Raw genomic sequence first — 24,088 nt, forward strand, 5'->3', positions numbered from 1 at the left:
TGCTCTGGACTCTATCATTCCAGACCAAAGTAATCGCCTCCAGTGTTATGATGAGGGACTTCCTGGTCAGCAGTACCCTCATAGGAAAAAATAATACGTGATGTTTCATGTCACAATGGTCGTGTCATGATATCATTGCGATTTTAATATTTTTTAAAACCAAAGATAAGGTCCTCCCAGTAAAACTCGTCAAAACAATCATACGTCGGGTGGCTAGTGACCTAGCGTCAGCGATTATTGTGTATTAGCAATGTCCGCTTCTGCTGGATGCTCCCCGGCGGGCCACAACGCGGCCCTCGGCCCCGGTATGTCAATGTTTCGCTGGCTAGAAGTGCTCGAAAAGGAGTTTGACAAAGCCTTCGTGGACGTGGATCTGCTGCTTGGAGAAATAGACCCTGACCAAGTGGACATTACGTACGAGGGTCGGCAGAAAATGACCAGCCTTAGCTCTTGTTTTGCTCAGCTGTGCCACAAATCTCAGACTGTTTTCCAACTTAACCACAAATTAGAGGTAAGTAACTGGATCGCCACGCTGTTATACTGTATAAAACGAAAATACCTCAAAGATATCGTGATGTGAATGGAATTTGTTCCAAATTGCTCATGTTAACGCTACAAAAAAATTCACACCTGGAAATAAAGCAAAGTAAATGACTGAACTTACTTCCATAATGACACAGAGAATGTTTTGGGAAAAACACAAAGACGAGTTTAAATTTCGTAATTAATGGGCAACTCTGTTTTACAGTGAAAACCAAATAAGTTGTGACCCAAGACATGCCTTCCATCCCTTAAAATCAAAACTTTTTTCTGTGAGGGCCACATAACTTTTCCCTTCTCTGATGAGGGGCCGGGGTCAGTTTGTAACAGAAAAGGTGTGACGATTGCAGGAGTGCCTAAATGTAAAAATTTATTGTTTTTCAGAAAGCCACAATCAAATAACTCTTTCTGGATTCTTCACGGAAGAAAAGTAAATAAAATGAAAATAATAATAACATAATATAATATAATAAATAATAACAACACTATTAATTAGATAGATAATAACCAAATAAACCTCTCTGAGTTCTTCACAGAAAAAAGCCAGCAAATAAATAACACTATTTTCGTCAAACCCTTTCTTTTATCCCAGGCAATAGTAGGTGGTTTTATTTACCTGATATGTTTCGGCGGGAACTTCCGCCTTCGTCAGAGGGTCACTGATGTTGGTGTGACGCGTCTTTATCAGCTGATGGATGAAGGCGTGACTCACCTGTCAGAATGACAGGCTAGTCACACCCTCTGCTGCCCATTCACTCTTCCAAGATGCTGTTCCAGGTTGTAGAGAGCATGTATGCCCCCTCGTCCCTGTTGATGGTCCTCGGGCCCCGCTTGCGGATCTTAATGGCCTCCCTGATCCAGCGCTGATGTTTGTTTTCTTCGGTGCGGATGACTCTGGCCTACGACCTGGAACAGCATCTTGGAAGAGTGAATGGACGCAGAGGGCGTGACTCGCCTGTCATTCTGACAGGTGAGTCACGCCTTTATCCATCAGCTGATAAAGACGCGTCACACCAACATCAGTGACCCTCTGACGAAGGCGGAAGTTCCCGCCGAAACATGTCAGGTAAATAAAACCACCTACTATTGCCTGGGATTAAAGAAAGGGTTTGACAAATATATAAGTGTAGGCAAAAGGAACTCTATACAACAAATAACACTATTGAAAAAAAAAAAAAAAATTGTTCAGGGGGCCGGACTAAATGTGGAGGGCCGTAGTTTGGGGACCCCTGCTTAAACTACTCAAGCGTTCTTAATTCTTCAGATACTCCCATGAAACGTTCATATAATGTTTATTGAAGCCTCATCTGCATATTCCAATAGTAATGTTAGTGATACGTCTTTAGTTTGGCTCTAATGAACCCTTTATGTCCCCGAATTGTTGCATGAAACCTTGTAATTGTGTAGGTCTTTGACATGAGCATACTACATACCCCCAGCAAAAAGTATGGAATCACCAGTCTCGGACGAGCACTCACTCAGACATTTTATTATGTAGAACAAACTCTGATAAAAACCTTGAAAAAATAATGAATTAGTTCAAAAGTGCAACTCCTTGGCATTCAGAAACACTAAAAGAATTGAATAAAAAACATGGTGGTGGGCAGTAAATGTTACTTTTATAGAGCAAGTGCAGGGAAATAAATATAAAATCACTCCATTCTGAGGAAAAATATATGGAATCACTCCATTTTGAGTCGAAAATACTGACACACCCAGTCAATTTCCTTTCCTTAATTGGGCCCCTGCCTCAGATTAGATCTGCTCGTTAGTCAGCAGTTAAGAACAGTGCAGTTATCACACCATGGAGGGCTGCTGGACTAAGCGGATTCTAAAGAATCATGGCTCCAACAAGAGAGATGTCTCTTGAGACCAAGTTGAGGATTATTAAACTTATTGAAGAAGGTAACGCTACACGTATGGTTGCCAAAGATGTGGGCTGTTCACAGTCAGCTGTATCAAAAATCTGGACCAAGTACAAACAACATGGCAAGGTTGTTAAAGTTAAGTGTACTGATAGACCGAGGAAGACATCCGAACATCACGACAAACAACTAAAGGCCATATGTCTTGAAAACAAGATGGACAACAAGACAAATGAAGAAGAAAGCGGAGGAAGCTGGAGTCAAGGTATGTGACAGAACTGCGCAAAATCGCCTAAGGGAAAAGGGATTTTCATACAGGAAAGCTAAAACGAAACCATCTTTACACTTAAACAGAAAAGAACAAGACTGCAATGGGCTAAGAAGAGGCAATCATGGACTGTGAATGACTGGATGAAGGTTATTTTCAGTGATGAGTCAAGAATCTGCATTGGACAAGGTGATGCTGGAACGTTTGTTTGGTGCCGTTCCAGTGAGATTTACAAAGATGACTGCCTGAAGAAAACATCAAAATTCTCTCAGTCCTTGATGATATGGGGCTGCATGTAAGGCAAAGGCACTGGGGAAATGGCTGTGGTTGAATCTTCAATAAATGCACAAGTTTACATTGAAATTTAAGACAGCTTTCTTATCCCTTCATTTGAAAATATGTTTGGGGATAATGAAATCATTTTCCAAGATGACAATGCATCATGCTACAGAGCTAAAACTGTTAAAGCATTCCTTGGAGAAAGACCCATCCAGGAAATGTGATGGCCAGCAAATAGCCCAGATCTTAACCCTATTGAAAAAAATGGTCCACAGCTAGGCTCCGACCTGTAAGGATGATCTGGCAACTGCAGTCGAAGAGAGTTGGCACCAAATTGATGAAGAATACTCATCAAGTCTATGCGCCAGAGACTGCAAGCTGTCATAAGAGCCAGAGGTGGTGCAACTAAATACTCGAGATGTGTTTTGATTGTTATTTATTTGTTTGTTTCTCATGATTCCATATATTTTTCCTCAGAATGGAGTGATTCTATATTTATTTCCTTGCACTTGCTCTATAAAAGTAACATTTACCGACCACCACAATGTTCCACAATGTTTTTTATTCATTTCTTTTAGTGTTTCTGAATGCCAATGAGTTGCACTTTTGAACTAATTCTTTTTTTTTTTTTCAAGCTTTTAAAGTTTGTTCTACATAACAAAATGTCTGAGTGAGTGCTCGTCCGAGACTGGTGATTCCATTTTTTTTTGCCAGGGGTTGTACATCCTTTTTCAAACGTTTTGAGATACTCATTCAACTGAATGGTTAAGTCTCAAAACTGCGGGTATAGAACCTTCAAATGCAAAAAACAGCCCCTAATCATTTTATCAAATGAACTAAATTACATACATTCCTCATTGAATGTCAATTATTAACATAGACAATGGGGTTGCAACTAACGATTATTTTTATAATCCATTAATTGGACTATTAATTAAACCATTACCAATTAAACCAATGTATTTTTTCAATAATCTTCACAATTTGACTTAAAGTTGTTTTAGGCATGTAGTAAGTAACAATGAAGGCAAAATGGTTAAATATTTCCTTCAAAAATACTTTTTTTTTTTTTTTACAGCTTTCTGACTTAACTGTAGTCTGCAACCATACAATTTTAAGTAGATTAAACCTGTTAAAGTTTTTAATTAATAATAAAAAATAAAAAAAACCAGAGTACATTTCTGACTCAAAACAATGATGCAACAGTGTTATATTACTAATGGGTTCTGTCTTTTGGTGGAGAAAGTTGGTCAGGGGTAAAATGACTCAACATCTTATTTAGACATTAGAGTAATCTTTCTACTGTACTTGTCACCCAGCATACAGAACATTTTTTAGTGGACAACTCTATCCGTCCTTCTAGGCCCAGCTGTTGGATCTTCGCTCTGAGCTAACTGAAGCCAAGGCAGAGCGGGCCGTTGTTGAAAGAGAAGTCCATGACCAGTTACTGCAGCTTCACGCGCTCCAGCTGCAGCTCCACGACAAGCAAGGGCAAGCTCCAGACTCCGACTCCATCAAAGACAGACTTGTAAGTAGCTGGAAGAAAACGTTTGTCTCGACTGGAAAAGCACTTTCACACCCATCACAAGATTACCTGACATTTTTTCCATTTGACTATAATTCATAAGAACCTGTCTGGGTGTCCGTCTGGCTTTATTCCCAGACTATAAATCGCTGAGAGGGTGCATCTTGGCAAAGAAGAATCAGTTTTTTTTCCAGACATTGCAGGGCTCCAGACTAACATTTTTTTCTAGGAGCACAGTAGACCCTAACTTAAGATTTAAGGGCTGCAAGCAGAAGATTCAGGGGCGTACACTGTAAACCAGCATTCAAAGTTTTCCTCTAATTTTCACAGGTTAACAGTTAAATACTTTCATAATAAACACATAAAACTACAAACTTACAAATTTACATTTTAATTCTCTATTAGTTTTGACTGGGGTTGCTTGTATCGATTATTTTAGTAATCGATTAATCTATCATCAAGTTAGTTCAAATAATCGAGTAATCTGATTAGGAACATTTAATGTGTTGCAGAATAAATTTTAAGAGATGTGAAACAAAAGCTTGCCAAAAATTTGAACTTTCAACAGCGCATTAAATGTCAATACAAAATTCCCGAGTGTTTCTTAAAGCTATACAAAATTGCACTCTCATTTAAAAATAATTTAAAATAGCCTCAAATGTTATAAATAATAAATAAATAACGACCTAAGTACAACAAAAGAACACTTAGCTAACTTGTATAGCAAAAGTCTGCTAGTTTAAATGTTAAAACAATGCAATGTTAGTTCTTTATACATGTGATATCTACCGTCGCATTATGTGGGTGTAGTTTGTAGTAGAGTTTAAATTGGGCCTAAAAAATCCAGCCCAACCCGACACGGCCCGCGGGTATTTAAACCCGACCCAGCCCTGGCCCGATCAATTAACTTGATTTGCCCGAAAAAAACCGAAATTATATGTTTTGTTTGTGAGGAGGTAATGCAGGGATGAGATGGGTGGTTGCGTTTTGTGTGATCACATTTTTGACTATGCCTGTGCATAATGATAACAAATTAAAGCCTGTCTTTTGTAACGAATTCTCCCAAGGAAACAAGAATGTAAGTTGGATATTCAATAAACATTTATATCTTTTATATTTTTGTGTCTGTTCTATCAGGCCTATAGTATAGTGGATTTGACATTTATTTTAATCTCCTCGAGTTGGCAGAAAAAAAACACAAGTTTTCTCAATGTTTAAATAGTCTACATATTTTTATGATTATTATAAATGCATTTACACAACTAAATAACGCCGGAAAGGTTTGTTAAATATATTTCCCTCATATCTTTCTATATGAGAGCAAATTCGTTTACATTCAGCGAAGCTGAGACAGGTTTCTGTATAACAACTTCAATAATTAATTTGAAGCCTTTCCATACCCCACTCTTACCGCAGTGCATGTTTTTCTTTTCACTTCCCCCGTCTTTAGTTTGTTTTTCACTTCTTGCTGCTTCATATCGAAAAGGAAATACCAGGATGCGGACTCGTGGAGGGCGCCAGGGCAGGAGGGGAAGATTAAAAAGAGGGCAGGGCCACGGCGTTCACGTGCGCAGGCATGTACAGCGCCTTCTTTGTTTTATCCAAATTATTTATTTTATAACAAGTATTCCTTAGTTTAAAATCCATACATCGTTTTTAGTATCAATATATGAATATATATTTATTTTTAAAAAGTTAGCAAGAGGGAAGTCTGGCCTGATCCGAAAGTAAATAATTGACATTTTGGGCCCGAACCGGCCCGAAATTCGGGTCGAGTTCGGGTCCGGGCTCAAGATCTAAGATCTAGTTTGTAGCGGCTGTCGGCTGCAGTCAGGTATTACTGTTTTATTATCTACTGGCATGAGTTAAGCCAGAGCCGTAAGTTGAGCATGATGTTTACTCTCGGTCCGTTCCTCATTACGTCGCAAAGACCACGCCGACTGTTTTGTTCCGCTTTGGTTGGCATATTTCAATAATCGGAATTTGGATGTTTGTGAATCGTTCTGGAATCTCCCACTGCCGAATCGCGAATAATCTAAGAATCGGAAATTTCGCGCACCTCTAGCGCTATAACTTCTTTGTGTGTAAAACCTGTTGTGTTATATTGTTTGCTATATTTTTGGGCTGTCAAACGATTAAAAATTTTAATCGAGTTAATTACAGCTTAAAAATTAATTAATCATAAATAATCGCAATTCAAACCATCTATAAAATATGCCATATTTTTCTGTAAATTATTGTTGGAATGGAAAGATAAGACACAAGACGGATATATACATACTTTACATAAGTACTGTATTTGTTTATTATAACAATAACTCAACAAGATGGCATTAACATTATTAACATTCTGTTAGATAGTAAGATGATAGAAAGACTTGTAGCTCTTAAAGGGATCCTATATTTTTAAGACAAATAATTCTTAAAAGATGAATGTTACTATGAGTTATAATAATTTGATATTGAAACCCCTATTAATGTTTTTGTTGTAATAAGGTTTGTAAAATTATTTTAAGTGATAGGTCGCCATTCTTGTTACGTCGCAGTGCTTGACGTCACCGGTCCTGTTGCCGAAATTCCAGCGTGTCACTCGTTAGCTTTCCCAACATGTCGTCAGTTCTACCCTTCCTATTTGAACCAGATCTGAAAAGTGAAGAGCAGGACAGCACTGTCGGTCGTTCACAAGACGAGCTTCAGGGAAAATTGCGTGCAGCAAATACCTGATAAAACAAAAGTTGGCCAAAACTGGTGATGCGAGAGAGGCCTGTGGGGAACTCCGGTTGGGAGCGAGAGTGTATGCTGTCTGGTTTTATTAGCAGATATTCAAGCTAAGCATATTGCGTTTTCAAACTTATCCCAATATAATTATGTAGATTGTTAGCATCCAGAGCTGTCGTGTGCTTTACATACAGTACAGGCCAAAGAGCACACCTTGTGTAATCCATGTCTTGTCCATTGTAACGCGTGGTAGCTAGGATACGTGTATAAAAGTACCAAAAAGGGGAGAAGCTTCCACTTATGCACATTTATTCACAAAAAATAATATTTCCACCTTGACCACTCTTCACTCGAGAGCTCAGCAGTACGCAAACACGCGTTCCCTGACAAGCTCCAACATTGTTGTAAGGTCCACGTCAGAGTCACTGTCGTCACTGTAGCGTGCCATAGTGCTTTAATTATTTAGTATGATTTGGGGAAAACTCCCACGAAGAATAGTCAACAAAAAAGATAGCAATAGTAATCCAAATCTGCGTTTTTTTACTCACTCGAAGATCCAGGAATTAGACCAATCACATGGCAATGTTGCAGCCGCGATCAGGCCGTCGATTCCACAAAATAGACTGATCCGAAAAGCCGCTGTGGGACCGACGAATCAAAAAAATGGACAGATCCGGAATCAAAAAAATGGACAGATCCGAAACCAATATTGCAGACGCGGTGGGACCGTCGGATCCAGAAAATAGACAGATCCCTTACTTGACTGAAGATCCAGGAAGAATGTTCGGGCGCCAGTTGTAACGCGTGGTGGGTAGGATACGTGCATACAGGGACCAAAAAGGGGGAGAAGCTTCCACTTATGCATATTTATTCTCTAAAAATAATAATTCCACCTTGACCACTCACTTCACTCCCCTTGTTTCCATTTGACTGGAAATTGCATCCAAAAGCAGCACATCGTGGCATTTTACTTCGTGAGTTTAGGCAGCAATAAGCAATTGTTGAACACGCTACACATTTGGAAAGATCCCAATGACGTCATCACTGCGAGCCCGCAAACCATGGCGCAAAGTAACGTTCAAAATATGGACTAAATATCATAAAATATTGCCATTGATTAAACATTTTATGTGTTTCTAACAACATATTTTAGTACAAGAGAACAATTGTGGTTTATTAGAGCCTGCATGTATTTAAGTTAGAGGATCGCTTTAAAAGATAAATGTTAGTACAAGTTATAGAAATTTTATATTAAAACCCCTCTTAATGTTTTCGTTTTAATAAAATTTGTAAAATTTTCAATCAAAAAATAAACTAGTAGCCCGCCATTGTTGATGTCAATAATTGCACAATGCTCATGGGTCGCACCCAAGCGCCAGCAGAGGGTGACAAAACTCCAAAAAACACAAGTAACAAGTGGAAATTACACTGTGCTGTCATTTTAATCTGTTTGAGCGGGGCATGTGCGTTAATTGCGTCAAATATTTTAACATGATTAGTTTAAAAAATTAATTACCGCCCGTTAACGCAATAATTTTGACAGCCGTACTATATTTATAACTGTGACAAAAGCAATTACGGCAAGAAATTCTATCTACTTTGACCCCTGCTTACATGTACTTTTACTCCAAGTACGTTTACTTTTACGCACATGTACTTGCGCATACTTGTAATACAAGTACTAGATTGTAATCCTATATTCTTTTAATATCCGTTCGTCCGTCCGTCTGTCCATCCATCCATTCATTCATTCACTTTGCTTAGTTTTTCCGCTTCAAGATTCAGTTCATTCATAAATGCAGAATTATAAGGATCAAGTAATTTTTCCACCATTTCGGTTAAATTTTTGTTTTCTTTTTCAGAGTTTAGTTGAGTTTTTGTATGAAGAGCGCATTTACAGCGCATAAGTGCAGCCGTGTTGTTGCACCTAGTAACCGAAGGTGAAGAAGAGGGAGGGTAGGATAGATAGGGATGTGGTAGGGTAAGATGTGTGCGTGAGCAATGCTAGGAACTTAAGCGTCGACGGTGGCTTGTGCGCGGCGAGCTTTAACACTAAAAGTCCTGGGTTTTTTGGGCGATAAAGACCAGAAAGGCGTCAAATGACTCTGATACCAAACTGACTACTTGACTTTGTCAAACCATAGACCACTCAAACAAGCAATAAAGCATACAACCCCCCTACACACTCCTGTATAGTCGCTGCCTAGTTGTGAAGGGGGTGTTTCACTCTGGATAGCTGCAATTAGCATCTTGAATATTTGCAAATTCAGGGCTCCCTTTGCTTTGTCAAACACGGAGGAACACGGAGCTGGCCTGTCACCTTGTCAAACACGGAGGAACACTGAGCTGGCCAGTCACAGTGTTCTACAATATGATTGACATGGCAGCACTGAATGCATATGTGTTGTATAAGGCATGCACCGGAAGGCAAGAGAAACGGGTAGACTTCTTGGTGGATCTTGCAAAGGAATTGGCTCACTTTCATGTGGGTGCAAAGAAGGCGCAGAAGGAAAAATTGCTGCAGCAACAACCTCCAACACCTGGCCCCGGGAAAAAAGTGTAGTGTCATATGTCACCACATAAAAAAATGTTGTGGTTTTTATCACACTGTCCCCTTGTACTGTAACTGGAACTGCAGCTTCTGGAAGATGTAAAAAGGTTGTCCGCCCGATTGCCTGCCTGAGCGGTCCACTGTCCGACAAGCAACAAGTATTTTTTCCATCTGGACAAGCCTATTTGGAAGAGGGAGAGAAAATGACCTCTAAAGATGTTCATTGCCTCATACAGTTTACACACACATACAATATATGTGCGACGTACTGTAAGTATGACCGCAGTATGGTTCCAAGGAAGTTTTTTAAAAAAAAAAAAATAAATAAATAAATAAAAAATTAAAAAACTGACTAGTATGTTCCATTTGGTTTACACAGAGGATAAAACTGGAAGAGTTGAAGGGACAAGTAAACACTTAAAAAGAAAAGTCACATCCTGTCATTAGTTTGGTCTATTTTATGGTGGCTTTTTAACCACAAGCCGCCGGCTTCAGTAGTGTGCAAGGTTCTGAACTTATGAAAATCGTCTCGAGTATGACTGTGTATCTGTATACGTGAGTTTGAGTGTATAACGTTTCCTCTAGGATTTTTTTCAGCAACGAGGGGCGAAATAATTGAGTAAATTTTTAATTATTTGAAATCTGTTTTATTTACCACTTATCAAAATATAGTATTGTTGAACTTTGAATCAAACAGTCATTCATCAATTTGCATTGGTATCAGCAAGTCGCTATGTTTGGCAATATTATGCTCAGTTGTGGATGGAAATAAACGTCACAATAACCCACTCAAACAATGCCAACCAACATTACATAACTGAATATGGAAGTCAGGTGAGTTGACACCTTGTGTATGCTGTCTGTTGATGACATAGTAAAGTAACCTGAGTTTCAACATTTTAGCAAGTTTCAGCTCTATCACTATATCATGCCATCCAGCCGCAGCATGCACAGGGAGTTTGCTAACCTATCATCCAGTTTTCGTCATGTGATGTTCGTAATGTTTTCGAGTCCTCAGTACACCAATTTTGCATTTGTGCAGGAGAGTCCGCTGCACTCCGGCTCACGGAGTTGCTTGCAACCGTGTTGCAGCAAAGTAATGTTTTCTTCTGAAGAGTTTGCAGCAACGTAATGTTTTCTTCTTAAGAGTTTTAAATGTAAATGTAATGTGTTCTGTTCCCAAGATGGTGTACTGTATGTAGGGGACCGATTATTCATTACTGCTACATATGAATGTACCACAGTACAGGAACAGTTTATTTCCCTTCATTCTCCTTTTTTGGTTTTGTTTTAGATTTCATTATACAGTGCTGTTTTTTTTTTTTTTTAATTACTCAAGGTAAAAAATAATCTTAGTTCTTTTTCTCAGAGGCTTGAACAGGCTAATCGTATTTCCATTCTTTTCAGTAAGAAGTGTTTTTAAAAGAGGATTAAGGTGACCTGTGTTAAGAACGCGTGTTGTCAAGAATTCAGCTTCTAAGTCAAGGTCCCATTGTACTGAGCTGTGGTGAAAATTGTACTGAACAGCAGGCCACTTGGTTCACCCTTAGCTGTTTGTTCTGTCAACTCTACAATAATAGTAGCGCAAGCAGTGTTTGTTCAATACACACTCAATTGACATGTGAATGCGAATGGTTGTCAGTCATTATAGCTGTGCTGCGACTTGCTCGCCACCAGTCAGGGTGTAGGCCGTCCACCTTTTGGTTGATCTCAGACAGATAAACTCCTGCACTATGTGATGCTGAATAAGATGTTAGATGTTTTTCTACGACAATTTATGAAAGTGAAAAAAAAAAACAGTTCAAACATAAAGTCCGGTCCGGGTTTTCCAGCACACCGATTTACATAATCCATTCCAGTTTTTGCTTCGGTTTCCCTAAAATCCGGTCCGCATTTTATGGCACACCTTAAACACACTACATTTACATTACCGTCTCCCAATTTACCGAGAGACTTTATCGGTAAAAATGTCAGCTGTGTGGGATCATTTCACCTAAAAGGACGACAAAGACGAAGAGGCAGAGTGCAACATTTGCCACGATAAAGTCAAGCGTACTGGTCAAGCTGTAAGAAGTTTTAATACAACCAACCTAATCAAGCATTTAGCGAAATACCACCACAAACAATATGAGGAGTATGTTAAGAAAACCGAAGACAAAAAGAAAGGTCCTACGCAACTAACACTGGAAGAAACTTTTGCTATGTGTGACAAACTGGCACTCGACAGTCCCAAACCCCAGGGAATAACAAGAGTCATTGCCGAAGAATTCATTCTGGATGACGAGCCATTATCTCTCGTGAATAAAGACGCACCATCCAACACTTAGAACCACGGTACAACATGCCCAGCCGTCATTACATCCTTGAACGATTCGGCCATGGAAGATTCGAGAACGATTCACAAACATCCAAATTCCGATTATTGAAATATGTCAAGTAAAGCAGAACTAATACACAGCGCGGTCTTCGGGACGCAATGAGAAACTGATCGCATTGCGTCCCGAAAGTAAACATAATGCTTGTCATAGACCCGGGTAATGCCAATGCTCAACTCACGGCTTTAGATTAACTCATGCCGCTGGATAAAAAACACAAGAATACCTGACTGCTGCTGACAGCGGCTACAAACTACGTCAACGTCGTTTTACTGGAGATAATAGATATCATATGTATATAGAACTAGATGCAAAACGACAGACTCGACTGCGTTAGCAACATTGAAGTATTGAAAACCAGATGCGTTAGTAAACAGCCGCCATCTTAAAGCAGAAGACTTCCCTAGTAGGCTGTTGTGAACCTTCCAAGCAAACCTAATTCACTTTTTATCTAAAATACTTCTAAATCGGCAAAATCTTGACTTGAATCTATCTTCAAAACAGTTTTAAAACTTTCACATGTCGAAAGTAGACAGAAGGAAAATTATGGAAAAACGGGAGCAATTTTAACAACTTTAACAGTTGATTCGCATAATTACATGAATTGAATGTAGTTTAAAGCTGCTGATACAGAATGGGGACTTGAGTATTTTATTTAGTGTTTTAAAATGTTAACTTGATACTGAAATAGTCATTTATTTAAACCTGAGAGGCTTTTTATACAATTTTTGTAACTAATGCACGAAACATTAAAAGCATCTAATAGCTTGGGGGATTTGGGGGATTTTCCACTGAGGTTGTTGGTGTGTTTAGCTTTTTTAAGGCAGTTTACAATATTATTTGCACGTTTTACTGACTGACTATGCCATTTCTGTTTGTTATTTATAATGTTTTGTGTTTGTCACTGAATAAACAGGTCATTTTCTTGTTACCAACCGTTGTGTGTTATTCAAACTCACCTAATTCAGCTGGCTAGTTGTTATCAAGAGTACTAAAACCTTTTTCAACATGAGTCTGACAACTAAGTAAGGAGGCTAAATAACTTTAAACTTTAACACATGCTCAGATAGGTCGGTATCGGCCAGTATCGGATCGGAAGTGCAAAACAATATCGGTATCGGATCGGAAGTGCAAAAACCTGGATCAAGACATCCCTAGCTCAAATCTTATCTAATTCAACTGGATCTTTGCTGTAGTCATATTTTTTCTAGGGCTGTCAAATGATTCAAATTTTTAATCGAGTTAATTTGCTTAAAAATTAATTAATCATAATTAATCGCAATTCAAACCATCTATAAAATATGCCATATTTTTCTATAGATTATTGTTGGAATGAAAAGATAAGACACAAGACTGATATATACATTCAACATACTGTAGATGAGTACTGTATTTGTTTATAATAACAATAAATCAACAAGATGGCATTAACATTATTAACATTCTGTTAACGCGATCCATGGATAGAAAGACTTGTAGTTCTTAAAAGATAAATGTTAGTACAAATTTTAGAAATTTTATATTACAACCCCTCTTAATGTTTTGTTTTAATAAAATTTGTAAAATTTTCAATCAAAAAATAAACTAGTAGGTCGCCATTGTTGATGTCAATAATTACACAATTCTCATGGTCATAGAATCAGTCGCGCCCAAGCGCCAGCAGAGGGCGACAAAACTCTTAAAAAACACAAGTAACAAGTGCACATGACCCTGTGCTGTCATTTTAATCTGTTTGAGCGGGGCATGTGCGTTAATTGCGTCAAATATTTTAACGCGATTAATTAAAAAAATTAATTACCGCCCGAATGTTTTCATTTTATTATCTTCTTTGAGGGGATCAATGCCATTGCTTATGAACTCATCTTTCTCCGAATCCATTTCCCCTCTTTCTCAAGACTCCTCATCAGACTCAGCATTATTTACTGCTTGTACTCGCCTCCTACAGACTGGATGGTCTTCTCCTGGTTTTCCACACCTTCTTCTACCCCTGCCTTGTCGTTGTTATGCCATATTTCCAATATGATTGTGATAAAAATGGATTATGCCAGCAGAGAGAGGATATAAAACTTAGTGGATGCAAGATGGTGACCACTGACACAAACTTGGACTGGATTTTTTCCAGTCGCCTCGGGAAAACTAATTTAGTTATGATGCGACAATGCTTCCATCTGGTGTTGAATGAAATATCTACTACTCATATCTACTAGCCAAAAATTGCGCCTCTATAATGAGTACAGCAGACGTTTTGGCCCACAGAAATCAAGGGGACGCCGGCGTCCCCGATTGTACAGCGCGGAGTGTATAGGGTTAAAGGGCTAATTTCTAATGCAAAACTTTAAGTAGAATTTGCATGAGGCGAGTTTTTTAGCATTCAACAATTCTACCTCCCAAGCCCGAAAGTGTGAGGTCATTCTCAGCGAAAGTAGCAATTTAGGATTACTATTTGAACCTAGGCGTCAAATAACAATGATTTACTCGGCACTGTAGATGGTGGTGATGATGCAGATTGGAAAGATGCAGAGGAAAGAAAGAGTGATGGGCTTAGCCCATAGAACGAAGGAAATTTTGGAGCATCTCCCTTTACAGTGCAGGACAAGTAAACATCTCAAAAGAGACTTGCAAGAATAAAAGTATAAAATCTAAATAAATTGAAAATATGGATGAGGTAGTCCCATGTTCAGGCAGTGCAAATAATTAAAGTGAAGTAGTAGCAGTTGACAGTAAAGGCATTGAATATTGCACATAGTAAGTATTGCACGTATTGTATTGCATGTATATGAATATTGGACATTGGGTGATGTGGTGTTACATATGGCTGTTCAGTGTGGAGATGGCTTTAGCAAAGAACTGTTCCTCAGTCTGTTTGTTCTTGCTTTTAAACACCTAAAGCGTCTCCCAGAAGGGAGCAGATCAAACAGCTGGAAACCAGGATGTGAGCTGTCTTTGAGGATGTTTAGACCTCTGCTGAGGCACTTGGAGGTGTAGATGTCAATCAGGGAGGGGAGAGGACAGTGCTGCCTTGACTGTCTTCTGAAGCCTCTCCCTGTCTGCAGCAGTGCAGCTCCCATACCAGGTGGAAATGCAGTATGTTGGCAGGCTCTCAATGGATGAGTGGTAGAAGGCCAGCAGCAGCTTCCTATCCAGCTTGTTATTCCTGAGGACATGCAGGAAATGCAGACACTGCTGCGCTTTCTTTATGATAGCTGTTATGTTTGCTGTGCATGAGAGGTCATCTGAGATCTGGTAGTTAGTAGTAGTTAGAGGAGGCCGATAGCCGATTTATGGAGCCGATATTAATTTGCAGTGACAGCGTAAAATTGATGTAAAAAAATAAATAATGCAAACACTGAACTTGATTGAAATGCCTAAAGCTTGTTTATTGAATCACAAAAATAGAAAATAAACTCCGGAAGTCCCTGAATTTCCTGGACTTTCCTAGAATTTCCTAGAAGGTTAAATAAATAGCTCTCTGGATTTTTTCCACAGAAAAGAAAGCCCTGGTACCCTCATCTAAGTATCCTTGAGCAAAATACTAAACCCCACGTTGCTCCTGGTGCTGCGTCACCAGTAGGTAGAAGAGGATATAGTGTGAAGCACTTTGAGGGACTTAAAAAGGTGGAAAGGGGCAATACAAGTGTAACTCCATTTACCATTACCATTTAACTAATCAGAGGACGGCGTCAATACTAGTGCAGGAGACAGCAGGCTCAGGCATCTGAGCCGCAATAACCTAGTTTTCAATTGATTTTTTAATATCGGCCGGTCGGATTAAGAAAAAGACCGATATAAGTCAAATTTCCAAATATCGGAGCCGATAATTAGAGTGGCATTGTATTGGATTGTTTTTAACGTGTTTGTATTTAGTTTTATTGATTTGGGTGGATACACTGCCCTGTACAGTGGGGCAAATAAGTATTTAGTCAACCACTAATTGTGCAAGTTCTCCCACTTGCAAATATTAGAGAGGCCTGTAATTGTCAACATGGGTAAACCTCAACCATGAGAGTCAGAATGTGGAAAAAAAACAGAACATCACGTTGTTTGATTTTTAAAGAATTTATTTGCAAATCATGGTGGAAATTAAGTATTTGGTCTATACTAGGGTTGTTCCGATCATGTGTTTTTGCTCCCGATCCGATCCCGATCGTTTTAGTTTGAGTATCTGCCGATCCCGATATTTCCTGATCCGATTGCTTTTTTTGGCTCCTGATTCAATTCCGATCATTCCCGATAATTTTTCCCGATCATATACATTTTGGCAATGCATTAAGAAAAAAATGAATAAAACTCGGACGAATATATACATTCAACATACAGTACATAAGTACTGTATTTGTTTATTATGACAATAAATCCTCAACATGGCATTTACATTATTAACATTCTTTCTGTGAGAGGGATCCTCGGATAGAAAGACTTGGGACTTTGTGTATTGTGACTAAATACTGCCATCTAGTGTATTTGTTGAGCTTTCAGTTCAGATACTGCAGCATGCCCCAAGGCATGATGGGAAAGTGGAACCATGATGGGAAGTAAAACCATGACTGTGAGTCATGCTAACAATGGATATACCATCTGTGCTTTGGGAAATAATGTGTTATGGTGTAAAGACAATGAGTTATTTCCACCTTGGCTCCCCACATTGCTTCCCATGACACTTCTATTTACAGGGAGAGACTTTGCAAGGTTATAATCAAATGAGAGACGGTTTCAAAGGTTGCCAAATTTCACTATACTCAATTAATGCTGATGTTTGTCTCTCTTTGTAGGCAAAATGGCGTCACAACAGATTGAGTGCGAAAACAAATGAAAGGGTCGTATAGCGCAAACATTAACAGATTTAAATACTTTACCGTGACTCATTTACCAATCAAGTAAAAGCTGCCGTTTTCGGGATATTTATGATAACCCTACGCTAAGCCTGAACAAAAGACTCTGGATGAGTGTAACATATTATGTCTGTAACGTTAAATACAATTAGAAAACGATTTAATTAAAATATATATAGTTTAAAAAAAGGCATGGCCGATATTTTTTTGCCGATTCCGATACTTTGAAAATGACGTGATCGGACCCGATCGATCGGCCTCACGATCGATCAGGACATCTCTAGTCTATACCAAATGTTCATCTCAATACTTTGTTATGTACCCTTTGTTGGCAATAACGGAGGCCAAACGTTTTCTTTAACTCTTCACAAGCTTTTCACACACTGTTGCTGGTATTTTGGCCCATACCTTCAAGCAGATCTCCTCTAGAGCAGTGATGTTTTGGGGCTGTCGTTGGGCAACACGGACTTTCAACTCCCTCCTCACCCTGTGGCATCAAAATGATAACAAGAACGGGGAGTAAAAATCCCAGAACCACACGGGGGGGCCTGGTGAATGACCTACAGAGAGCTGGGCCCACAGTAACAAAGGCTACTATCAGTAACAGAATTCGCCGCCAGGGACTCAAATCCTGCACTGCCAGACGTGTCCCCCTGCTGAAGAAAGTACACGTCCAGGCCCATCTGCGGTTCGCTAGAGAGCATTTGGATGATCCAGAAGAGGACTGGGAGAATGTGTTACGGTCAGATGAAACCAAAATAAAACTTTTTGGTAGAAACACAGGTTCTCTTGTTTGGAGGAAAGAGAATACTGAATTGCACCATACCCACTGTGAAGCATGGGGGTGGAAACATCTTGCTTTGGGGCTGTTTTTCTGCAAAGGGACCAGGACGACTGATCTGTGTAAAGCAAAGAATGAATGGGGCCATGTATTGAGAGATTTTGAATGAAAATCTCCTTCCATCAGCAAGGGCATTGAAGATGAGACGTGGCCGGGTCTTTCAGCATGATAATGACCCTAAACATACAGCCAGGGCAACAAAGGAGTGGCTTCGTAAGAAGCATTTCAAGGTCCTGGAGTGGCCTAGCCAGTCTCCAGGTCTTAACCCCATAGAAAATCTGTGGAGGGAGTTGAAAGATCGTGTTGCCCAACGGCAGCCCCAAAACATCACTGCTCTAGAGGAGATCTGCATGGAGGAATGGGCCAAAATACCAGCAACAATGTGTGAAAAGCTTGTGAAGAGTTACAGAAAACATTTGGCCTCCGTTATTGCCAACAAAGGGCACATAACAAAGTATTGAGATTAACTTTTGGTATTGACCAAATACTTATTTTCCACCATGATTTGCAAATAAATTTTTTAAAAATCAAGCAATGTGATTTTCTGTTTTTTTTTTCCACATTCTGTCTCTCATGGTTGAGGTTTACCCATGTTGACAATTACAGGCCTCTCTAATCAGATTCAGATTCAGAATATTTATTGTCATTGTTACAAAAAGCACAACGAAACTTTGCAAGTAGGACAACTTGCACAATTGGTTGTTGACTAAATACGTATTTGCCCCACTGTAGTTGAAACAGTGAATATGATATAACTCAATTTACTTGGCTGGATCCAGCTGCTCCCTGTTAAGACTAGAGGTGTGCATCGGCACTGCCCTCACGATTCGATTCGATTACGATTCAGAGGGTCACGATTCGGTTCGATTCGGCAATGCATCGTGATGCCTTAAAGCCTGGAATGCATTAAAATTCTAAAGCAATGCATATTTTTCGTGAATCATGAGGCAACACAAGCGGTCAGACATTAAACAACTTTTTATTGGCTCTTGTGTCACTCCTGGTTGAAGTCCAATGAAAATACTTTCATATATATATATATATTTAAAAATAAAAAAAAAAAAACTGATCACAGCATTTAATTAGTGCTTTGAATGAGACCAGGCCTTTCTCTTTTTTTTTTTTTTACACACAGTAGCAGCCTTTCACACAGTGCAACATCTGAACTCCTGTGCAAAATCAGTAATTACAGTCACTGTATTTTAGTCACAGCGACCTATCAATAAAAATATTCAAGTAAATATGAAAGAAAACGACAAAGAAAATATTGTAGTGCAGCAGCATCTTTATCGCAATATCAATCCAGGGATCAGTTCAGTTGCAAACAAAACATCAACTAAATTGCAATGTAAAACAACAGTAAAATGTTGGCCTAGCCCACTATGTATAACAATAAAAAATAATGAATTAAAATGAAGTGCAGCAGCATTTTAGCAGCCATAACAATCTGTTTCAACATGAGGAAATATCAGTTTTTTGCAATTGAGAGAGCAGAGAGACAGTAGAGGTTAGATCGGACCTACAAAATCCAACCCGACCCCACACGGCCCGCTGGTATTGAAGCCCGACCCGGCTTGGAGTGACGCGGGAAGAAAAAAAAAACGCAGCAGCAGCAATTTATTTTCATTTCTTCGAGTTGGCAGAAAAAAGCAAGTTTTCTTAGTGTTTAAATAGTCTACATATTTTTATGATCATTATAAAATCATTTACACAACGAAATAACGCTGGGAAAGTTTAATATTTAAAAAAAAAAAAACATGCGATTTTGCAGACACACAGAGGAGAAGATTCAAAAGGATCACATTTGTGTTGCCTTTGTGTGCATAAATAAAAGTGTCTTTCGTAATGAATGGCAAGCGCCACAGCGGTGGAGAAGAAGAAAAAGCGGGCGGTGCCACTGCGTTCATGTGCGTCCACAAGCAAATGCACAATACAGAGAGCCTGCTCTCGGTTTTATCCCATGTTTTTTTTTTTTTTTTTTTAAATAATTTATTAGTCCGGCGCAGCGGCCCGACCCGACCCGAACCTGAATGCTTAACATTTTGGGCACGACCCAACCCGTTCGGGTTCGGGCACAAGATCTAACCTCTAAGAGATAGGACATAACATAACAATGGCTGAAGCGGAGAAAGAAGGAGCGATAAAGATTATTGATGCACCTAAGACATTGAAAGCAGACATCTGGAGACATTTTGGCTTCTATGAGGTTGGTGGGAAACTTGACCAGAGTTAGGCATTGTGTAAAAAATGAAACATGAGAATAATAATTCAAATGGGGAAACCAAATCCGCTGCATCACCGGAATTGCACAGGGAAGATTTTTGAACGTACGTCTATATTTTAAAATGCGCTGAATCGAATCTGCTTGTTGCCCGCATCGAATCGAATCGTCCATGCCCCGCATCGGGATTCTTCGCCGCATCGATTATTGTTGACACCACTAGTTAAGACCACCAAAAAATTTGTAAGTTTTTTTTTTTTTTGATGGTTTATGCATTCGTAATTGAGTTTAAAGGTATATTAAGCAGTTTTATTGTGGGATTATAAATTTGAACGATTAGTTAAGACCATTGTAAAAACTAGCTAGCTGACTTTTGCGATGCAGGTTAGCTAATTGTTATTTTGTTGTCCTTCGATCCTTATTTATAAACTTTTTTATATCGTTTGAGGCTAAGCTTTTTCATTTATTTTGAAATGCATGTATTGCTCTTGTGAAATGAAAGTGCAATTCTGCATACTTTGAAATTACACTCTGGAATTTTATTTTGTATTCGCATTTAATGCTCCTTTGAAAAGGCAAACTTAGCAAGCCTCTGTTTTACATCTCCTAAATTTATTCTGCAACGCATTAAATGTTCTAAATTGGATGACTCAGTTATTCGAACAAACTAATTGATAAATTAATTGATTACTTAAATAATTGATATCTGCAGCCCTAATCTCTATAATCGTTATTGTGGGCCTTATATCGCGAATTGTGTCGTATCGTAAGGGTGCCCTTAGGTTCCCACCCCTAGTTTCCTATCGGGTTCTTTATTACAGCTACATCTTGTGTCATTCTTTGATTGGGCTTCAAGCACTCTTTTATCTTGTCTTGTCCTTTCTTTTTCTTCTACATTGATCTGATCAATAGAGCAGCAATCAAAGTATTAAAAGTGTTAACTGAATCCTGACACTTGATATGATTCTTCTTCTAATCTGTGATTTCTTCTTCTTCTGCCTCTTTTCCACTAAAGCCAGCACCAACACTGGAACAGATGGTAAGTTTGTACTGCATGCGTTTATTAGTACACAGTGTGCACAATTAATGGGCAAGTTGTATTTTTTAGATTATGATAGTATTTTTATTGTACAATAACAGTGCTTTTGGTAAATCGAAACTGTTAAAACAACTTCAAACCTGAACATTAAAGGTGTAAAAGTGAAGGTTCTGTATGTACGTTGTTATAAGACAACAATTAGCGTGTAGAATTACCGTATTTTACAATAAGGCGCGCCTTCAATGAGTAGCCTATTTTAAAACTGTTCATATGTAGGGCACACCGAATTATAAGGCGCAGCAGTAGTAGTAGTAATACTAGTAGTAGTGGTTGGGGTTGTGTTATACATACGCTAGATGGTGCTGCGCTAAAGGAAATGTCATGCTATGATTAACCAATATTGGTCCATATACAGTAAGGAAAAAAAGTATTTTGAACACCCTGCGATTTTGTTCTCCCACTTAGAAATGATGGGCGGATTTGAAATTTTTATGGTAGGTGCTTGTCCACTGTGATCGACAATGTTAAAAAAAAAATCCCGAAATCACGGTGTATAAATTTCTCACAATTAATTTGTATTATACTGCTGCAAATATCTAATTGAACACCTGAGAAAATCAATGTTAATATTTGGTACAGTAGCCTTTGATTACAATTATAGAGGTCAAACGTTTCAAATACCTTTTCACCAAGTTTGCATAGACTGCAACAGGGATTTTGCACCACTGCTCCACACAGATCTTCTCTAGATCAATCAGGTTTCTGGGGCTGTCACTGAGAAACACGGAGTTTGAGCTTACTTCAAAGGTTTTCTATTGGGTTTGGGTCTGGAGACTGGCTAGGCCCCTCCAGAACCTTGATATGTTTTTTACGAAGCCACTCCTTGGTAATTTTGGCTGTTTGCTTTAGGCCATTGTCATGTTGGAAGATAGAGTCACAACCCATTTTCAATGTTTTAACTGAGGGAAGGTGGTTATTCCCCAAAATCTCACAATACATGGCCCAAGTCATCCTCTCCTTAACACAGTGCAGTCGTCAAGTCCCATGTGCGGAAAAACACCCCCAAAGCATGATGCTCCCACCCCCGTGCTTCACAGAGGGATGGTGTTCTTGGGATGCTACTCATCATTCTTCTTCCTTTAAACACTATGAGTGGAATTAAGACCAAAAAGTTCAATTTTAATCTCATATGACCACATGGCTTTCTCCCATGACTCCTCTGGATCATCTAAATCGGGTGCCCAGTCCCGGTCCTCGAGAGCCCCTATCCAGCTTGTTTTCCATGTCTGTCTCCCTCTAACACACCTGAATCGACTAATCAGGATCGTTATCAGGCTGCTGCAGAGCTTGCTGATGAGCTGATCATTTGATTCAGGTGTGTTAAAGGAGGGAGACACGGAAAACAAGCTGGATAGGGGCTCTTGAGGACTGGGATTGGGCACCCCTGATCTAAATGGTCACTGGCAAACTTAAAACGGGCCAGGACATGTGCGGTTACCTTCCATTCATGATTTTAAACCATGACGTTTTGGTGCATTACGAACAGTAACCTTGGAAATGGTGGTCCCAGCTCCTTTCGAGTCATTGGCAAGCTCCTCCGGTGTAGTTCTTGGCTGATTCCCCACCATTCTTAGGATCATTGAGACCCTTCCAGGTAGATCTTGCATGGAGCCCCAGTCCAAGGGAGATTGACAGTCATGTTTGGCTTCTTCCATTTTCTAATAGTTGCTCCAACAGTGGATCTTATATCACCAAGCTGCTTGGCAACTGCCCCGTAACCTTTTCCAGCCTTGTAGAGGTCTACAATTCTGTCTTTGGACAGCTATTTGGTCTTCACCATGTTAGAACTTGGAGTCTTGCTGGTTGTATGGGGTGGACAGGTGTTTATATCCAGCTAACCGCCTAGAACTTGACTCGAAAAGTCTACCTCCACTCCATTTATTTGTTGTACTTTTTAAAGGCGACTAACAGGTCTTCGAGGCTCACAATTATAGCTAATAGATAGGTGTTCAAATACCTATTTGCAGCAGTATTAACATTGCTCATGATCCTGCATCCTCAGTAGGGTGTCAAAGCACTTTGAGTACCTTGAAGGTAAAAAAAAGTGCTAAATAAGAGTTAAAATAATTAACCATATTCTGCAAATTCCCATTTCAGGTTTACTTTCAAGTGAAGAAGAGAGCCATTAGTTTTTGATGCATGTGATGGCGCAACGTGTTGCGTAAAAAACCCAATTGTTTTTTGAAGATGCAGACCTTTTTTTAAACTTCCAGGTATTTAAACATACCTGCCCCATGTCAATACCCCACTGCCACTGTGCTAGCATCTTAGTGGAGCTCTGTGTTTATTACTGATACAACCACTGTACCCATCTGGTTCATCAGTCTTATCTCACTCGTCCACAAAACCTTGGAAAATCTGTCTTCAGATATTTCCTGGCCCATTTTTGACATTTCAGCTTGTACGTCTTGCTCAGAGTAGTGATGGGTCTTACTGTGTCGAGAAATTTAGTTGAGCGCGTATCAATGCATGTGTTCATTAAGGTTAGTGACGTCACTGATGACGTTCAAAGACTTGGTGGATCAGGAGGTTGCCCGTATGTAAGTACGGTAATGGAGACGCTCGTACTTTGTGGGTTTGTGTTGGTGATCTGATTTGTGGGTACAACTGCTATTCTTCTATGGAACCTGCGAGATAGAACATTTTCTCCCATGTGGGAACATTTTGTGCCGATGAATGGATGCAAACAGGTGCATTCCATGCGAAAAATTGAGGGTGTCCGGTTTGGTGGCATCAGGATTGCATCTCTGCTCTTTGCAGATGATGTGGTGCTGTTGGCTTCATCAAGCCGTGAGCTCGAACTTTCACCGGAGCGGTTGGCAGCTGAGTGTGAAGCAGTCGGGATGAAGATCAGCGCCTCCAAATCCAAGACCATGGTCCTCAGTCGGAAAAGGGTGGCGTGCCCTCTCCAGGTTGGGGATTAGATCCTGCTGCAACTGAAGGAGTTTAAGTATCTTGGGGTCTTGTTCACGAGTCA

At 39.4% G+C, this 24,088-nt stretch overlaps 1 protein-coding gene across 3 annotated transcripts in view; it reads left to right on the forward strand.

Moving 5' to 3' along the window:
* Nucleotides 1–24,088, forward strand: part of gopc (golgi-associated PDZ and coiled-coil motif containing) — a 42,448-nt gene continuing 18,360 nt past the window's right edge. The window contains exons 1-3 of one of the 3 annotated variants that reach the window (XM_057823330.1): nucleotides 1–511; nucleotides 4,316–4,480; nucleotides 21,028–21,051. In XM_057823330.1, coding sequence (XP_057679313.1) covers nucleotides 251–511; nucleotides 4,316–4,480; nucleotides 21,028–21,051 — 450 coding nt within the window. In that variant the 5' untranslated portion in view covers nucleotides 1–250. The remainder of the gene's footprint in view (nucleotides 512–4,315; nucleotides 4,481–21,027; nucleotides 21,052–24,088) is intronic. The other 2 variants (XM_057823329.1, XM_057823331.1) reach the window with 2 other exon arrangements.

The sequence above is a fragment of the Corythoichthys intestinalis genome, chromosome 19 (assembly GCF_030265065.1).
Source record: "Corythoichthys intestinalis isolate RoL2023-P3 chromosome 19, ASM3026506v1, whole genome shotgun sequence".
Taxonomy (NCBI): domain Eukaryota; kingdom Metazoa; phylum Chordata; class Actinopteri; order Syngnathiformes; family Syngnathidae; genus Corythoichthys; species Corythoichthys intestinalis.